Genomic DNA, 6000 nt, shown 5'->3' with positions numbered 1-6000 from the left:
AGTTAGTTACAATTTTTCAGAAAGTTTTATACAAATCCAAGGCATTAATTTTTTTTTTTAATAAGCTCATAAATGTGTCAATTTTAGCCATATTAACTTGAAATGCACAGCTAGGGGGGGGGGGGGAGGCAACCAAGAAAATCCATTCTGTTACTTTTTTACTCATATCATGTTTAATGTTTGTGCAAAAATTTTTAAATTTCCAATGCATAGTTATTGAGAAAAGTGCAGACAGATGAACGGTTGAACAAGGGTGAATTTACAGGGGGACCAACAAATATATAAATGTATGCATTTACAACATATTTGCTTCATTTTAAGTTTTTTTTTAGTCAAAGTCCTGTTCTTTTGCAAATTATTTGGTGTGTGCTGCCAAGATATTTTTATTATATTACTTCAAATTTGTATTAAAAATTTCGGCTACACCACAGCCTACAAATTCAATAAAGACAGAGTGGCATGACTGGTTGTTGTCCAGAATCCCCCAATATTAAAATTAAAAAAAAAAAAAAAAAAAAAATGAAAAATCTGTATGATGTATGTACCCATGGCAAAATGAAAACATTCCAAAATTTACATATATTGATCAAGTAGTCTTATTTTTATAAAGAAGATTATTTTTAAGCGATTAATGGGAATCCATAGGCATTACAACATAAATCTAGTATGAAGTATTTTTGAGTTATCCTCACTTTGTTTCTTGAGATTTTTTTTTCAAAATGACATCCAAAAGTCATTTCTCAGATACTCATTACATTTGATTTTCTTACTAAAAATAAAACTACTGGATCAATTTATGTGATATTTGGAATATGATATTTTTGTTTCATCACATACAGATTAAAAAGAAATTAATATAGGAGTAATTCTGAAAAAGAACCTACAATGATCCCATGAAAAAGCAACTGCGAGAAAAATGAAAACTTAAACTAAAACAATGTTTTGATAACTGAAATTAAAAAAAAAAATGTACTATTCAAACATTTTCTTTTGGTTTGGAAGAAAAATAAACTTAAAGAAAAAAAAAAAAAGACTCCCACTTATAGTGTAACCAAAAGCAATAAAAAATATTCTAATTGAAAGAAATAAAATAAATCCAAAAAAATTCACCAAAATACAAATTTAACCCCAAAGATGATATTTTACAACCATTACCTGAGCAAGGAAGTTTATGAGGCAACTTTTGTTACTGTTTTAAAATAAATAATTGATATCATAAGTTTATAAACGTACCAAAGATTATAAAAAAAAAAAATGAATGCTTCTCTAAATAACACCAATATTTAAAAAACGAAAATTGCACAAAAAGTTTATTATGTACTTACCTGGTAAGGTAAAAAGAAATGTACATTCAATTTTATGTAAATTTATCTAGTATTTTTTTTAATCCCTGTGCAAATTTAGAAAGCCATTTTTAATATAGGGAAAGGAGGAGGTTGTCTACTCTTGCCTGAACAAAAGTTTGAGTTGCATCCTTAGTGACGCCCAAAATTAACTGCAATTAACTGATAAAAGTAATGTTTTTTTTTTAATTTTAAATAAAAATACTGGATGAATTTGCATAATTTTTTAGCATACTATCTTTTTTTTAACCTAATATGTAAGTATATATTAAACTTTGGCATTCATGCATTCTAGTTTTTGAAGACAATTTTTTTCATTTTTGAGGATTTCCACTAAGAACAGAGGGAGACAATTCAAGAATTTCTTGAAAGTTGTTGAATTCTTTAGAGAATTAAACTTTTGTAGTAAATAAAAATAATCATTATAATTTATAGTTTTGTACAGTCATTATTGAAAAGTGCAACATTTTTCTTTTCAAAAACTTTAATTTATTTTACTTTTACAAAATTTAAACTTTTGTAACAAATCTAACATATAAAAGGCTATATGTCCGTCTGTCCGTCTTCATATTTTCAAACTATCACTTCCGAAACTAAAAATCGCAGAGTGGCGCTAGGGGCCCTCAAATGATTGAATTTTTTTATGGACTGTTCTTTTATCGATCTTTAGCAAGTTAAAATAGTTTTTAAGGTATTAAAAGGGCGGTCAAAATAGAAAAAAATCGTTATACATTTTGTACATTCATTTTAGTTTATTTTTAATCAGTTCATATGCGTGTCACATTGGTATAGTGGTAAAGTCACAAGCTTTGAATGCTAGTTTTGCTTTTGGTTTCAATTCTAGCTAATGGCACTCAAATACTTTTTTAATTTTTGAAATCACAATTTTATAATAATATATACGAAATCTGGACAAATTAAAATATATTTAAGCATGGTAAAAACAATTAAAATTCATAGTTTTGAACAGTCATTATTGGAAAACTTTAAGAGCTTCTTGAATTGTCTCCCCTTGTTTTGGGTGGTAGTTTTAAAAAATGAAAATAAAAAAAATGTTTTGAAAAAAAAAAAAAAAAAAAAATGCAAAACTGCCTAAATTTTTTTTTTTTTGGGGGGGGGCTATTTTATTTTCTTTTTTACAAGCAGTTTTAAATATTGGAATGAAACTGGAGAATCAGCAAACAAAATAAATGAGGGGAGAGGGCAAAAAACTAAGAAAAACACTTGCTTTAAAGAAAAAAATTTGTGAAAATGACAAGGCAGATCAATGGCTAAAATGTTAATACAAGCAAATAAAAGTCTCTAATGAGACAGATTTCAAGAAAACTATACAAATATAAATCCTTTAATCAGGTAGTAGCTATTCAAAGCACCTATCCTGCCTTGACAGAGTTCAAAACAGACTATGTAATCTAGTAGACAATGCCTTTTTTCTTCTCTGTAACCTCTTTCCCACAGAAGAGACATTGCAAGCTTATTCCTGCTTTATCACTATTTTCATGGCAAGTGTCCGACTGAGCTCCAATTTTTGGTCCCCTCTTGCCAATCTTTCACAAAACACACTCGTCTAGCCAAAATCACTATCAATAAATTCCCCCACTCTATCAGTGCCTAAACCTAAACATGAATTCCATGAACAAAGCTTCTTTCTTAGAACTGTCCACCTGTGGAACTCTGTTCTGCTGGCCTGCTTTCCAGCTGACTACAATATCGTTGTCTACAAGTTCAATGTAAAAAAGTTCTTATTGAACCAACTTTGTAATCACTACAAACGATTATGCAAGTGTCCTAATGACTACAATACACACAATAACCCTTATCCTCGAGTGGCTTCCGGGTCTTGATATGTGGTAAACCCTTGGTACCCCCCCCCACACACACAAAAAAAAAAAAAAATTGAGGATAATGTTGAGTAGGTTTTACCTATAGAGTGTATGTGGTATTTCGGTGACTGAAACTAGTTTAGAGAATAAACCAAGACCGCCGACCTTCATCCCACGCCACTTAATTTTGGCCTTGTATCACATCTTATTTTCTAAGGAAAGTTTGGATATTTATTTTAAATAATACTCAATAATAAGCTAGCATTGTCTTGAGGATAGGTATTTAATTTGGGGATGAAAATGTTTAAATTTCAGACATTTCATCTACTTTTATCTATCACCAAGGCTTTTCGAACGAGTTGAACTTTTAAGAATACAAAAAATCTGACTACATTTCTTAATCTCTGAAAAATCCACAGATAAACTGAATATTTACAGATTTTTAAGGAGTTAAAGAACAATGCAACTGGTAAAATACAATAATAACTAGGGTTACAGAGTTGAAGCTTTTGGAAGGTTTGGTTTGGTTTTGTCTTACAGCACATCAACCATTTTTAGGCCCTTCCTTGCTCCCCATTTCACTAACTGTACCAACATGCAGAAATTTAAATGTAATGCACACTGCAAAAATCTCCATTTAAAACAGACTATATAATCTAGTAGACGATGCCCTTTTCTCTTCTCTGTAACCTCTTTCCCACAGAAGAGACGTTGCAAGCCTGTCCCTGCTTTATCGTTATTTTAATGGCAAGTGTTCGACTGAGCTCCAATTTTTGCCCCCCCCCCCTCGCCAATCTTTCACAAAACATTTGTCTAGCCAATATCACTATCAATAAATTCTCCCACACTCTCATATAAATGATAAAATCTGGTTCTTAATTCACAGTGTCCTTTACGTCCCACTGACAAGATGCTAGAAGTTAGAGTTGGATTTTTTAATCTACAAAAAAAATTAACAGTTGTTGGAAGATTTTAAAATAAGGAGTTGAAGCTGAATATTTGAAAATTCTATGAGTCAGAGTTGCTATTGGAATTTTTGGAATCCCAGAAGTCAGTCAGACTTTACACCTTCAGACTCTGGAAACAGATTCTTGAAATTGAAGAACAACACAACTGACATATTAATAACCATGATTTCAGAGTTAGAGTTTTTGGAATAGGTTGAATGATAGGCGTTGGTTAAAATAAGAGTTGGATATTTTGGGATTCTAGGCTTTAGAGCCAAACATTATATCTTGTTGATCTGCAACCCTAATAATCACAGTCACAAATGTGATTGTAAATAACAAAAAACTACAATTGCTTTTCTGAAAAATTCTCAGAAAGACTAAACCATAGATTTGAAGAGTTAAATATAAGTTTCAAATAGCATCATCATTGTCTAACACCAAGTTTTGAGTCATAAATTTGAGAAGCTAAGTTTTGAATAGTGTTAACATTCGTATTATTTGGATTCTTTGGACTACCGTTATCATTTTGAGTGTCATTTTCACAAGGTTTTGATCGATATAACCTCCGACTTTCTTTATTTGAAGTTGTAAACGTCACTATCTTTAATATTTATAATATACTTTAATTTTACCATCTTGGATCATTTTGGTAAATTTAATTGTAATTTTTATTTTTTATATATATATATATATATATATATATATATATATTACATATTATATATTATTTATAATTTAAAAAAATTTTTTAAAAATTAAATTTTCACCCCAAACAAGGCAAAGTGCCACTTTAAAGTAGAGGGATACTATCAGAGACATAAGTTGCAGGGGTATTATGAAGAGAGATGAGCAGCAAGATGTCTGTTCACATTACACTTGAACTTCTGCGTGTCAGTACAGTTGTAAAGGTTCCTATATCGTGTTAAATTATATAATATGTCTACTTAGTAATTGATTGTCTCCCAGCATATGTGCTGCTTCCATTCCATTTGAAATTCTGTTTAAATTCCCGAGTTCGATAGAAACATTCCTGAGTTTAACAAGATACACCTAAAGAAGATTGAAAGTCACATCGACCAAAATGTTGTAAAAATGACATTCAAGATGAGAACAGTAGTCCGATGAATCCAAATACGAAAAACCAATCCTAATCTCAAAAATTCAGCAATATCATCATTGTTCAACATTTCTAAGTTTCGAACGATAAATTTAAGTTACACAATAAATACAGTGCCCAAATACGTGAAACATGAGTGGGGTAAAAAAAAAAAAAAATGAATTTTGATAACAGGCTGCTGGGTGAAGAGGTGAGATTTGTGTGCAAGCTGTAGGCAGCGGCGACAGAGAGTAGAGAAGAAAAGATTATTGTGAATGTAGCCAGAGAAATGACCCCCGACCATTTTATACCTTCCATGGAACCTGTCCATTACTGTAAGAACTGCTACGAGGGGTCTGCATGTGCCCTTTGCGGTGGTGATGAGAATGATGCCAATGATCAGCCCCCCCATTTAAAAAGGCCTTTCCTGAAGGTCCCCCTCCATTGGATTGTTTGAGAGAAGACGCAGGAGTCGGTACCTTTTAGAAATGAGGCAGATAATTTAGGCAGAAAAAAAAAAAAATGAGGAGAGGAGGATGAAAAAAAAAAAAAAGAAAAAGAAATCAATATTTTTTTTCTTTGTTAAACATTAAAATATATATAAAAAAAGAATTAATATAAAATTGGTGCATTTATTTCATGTGTGTATGGCAAATTCATAATCTGGAATGAACACAAACGTTGACAATATCAACAATGCAATGAATAATAAATGCTAAGCAATATAAATAAATAGATTTGGAGAAAACAAGCACAAACTTAATTGAATATTAAAATTTGAAATTTAA

The 6000-nt window shown here is 30.7% G+C and overlaps 1 protein-coding gene across 12 annotated transcripts in view; it reads right to left on the bottom strand.

Moving 5' to 3' along the window:
- The window catches only part of LOC145241644 (myosin light chain kinase, smooth muscle-like), a 224373-nt gene that overhangs the window by 70070 nt on the left and 148303 nt on the right, over positions 1 to 6000 (bottom strand). For 6 of the 12 annotated variants that reach the window (XM_080104772.1, XM_080104775.1, XM_080104779.1 and 3 more), the window contains one exon: positions 5524 to 5691. The exons of 5 other annotated variants lie outside the window; for them this stretch is intronic. In XM_080104772.1, coding sequence (XP_079960898.1) covers positions 5524 to 5691 — 168 coding nt within the window. Of the gene's footprint in view, positions 1 to 1155; positions 1190 to 5523; positions 5692 to 6000 lie in introns of all 12 variants that reach the window. One more of the 12 variants, XM_080104778.1, reaches the window with a different exon arrangement.

This window comes from Euprymna scolopes, chromosome 20 (assembly GCF_053919585.1).
Source record: "Euprymna scolopes isolate OS-2025 chromosome 20, ASM5391958v1, whole genome shotgun sequence".
Taxonomy (NCBI): Eukaryota; Metazoa; Mollusca; class Cephalopoda; order Sepiida; family Sepiolidae; genus Euprymna; species Euprymna scolopes.
Note: the sequence above shows the minus strand (reverse complement) of the source record. Positions and strands in the feature narration are given on the sequence as shown.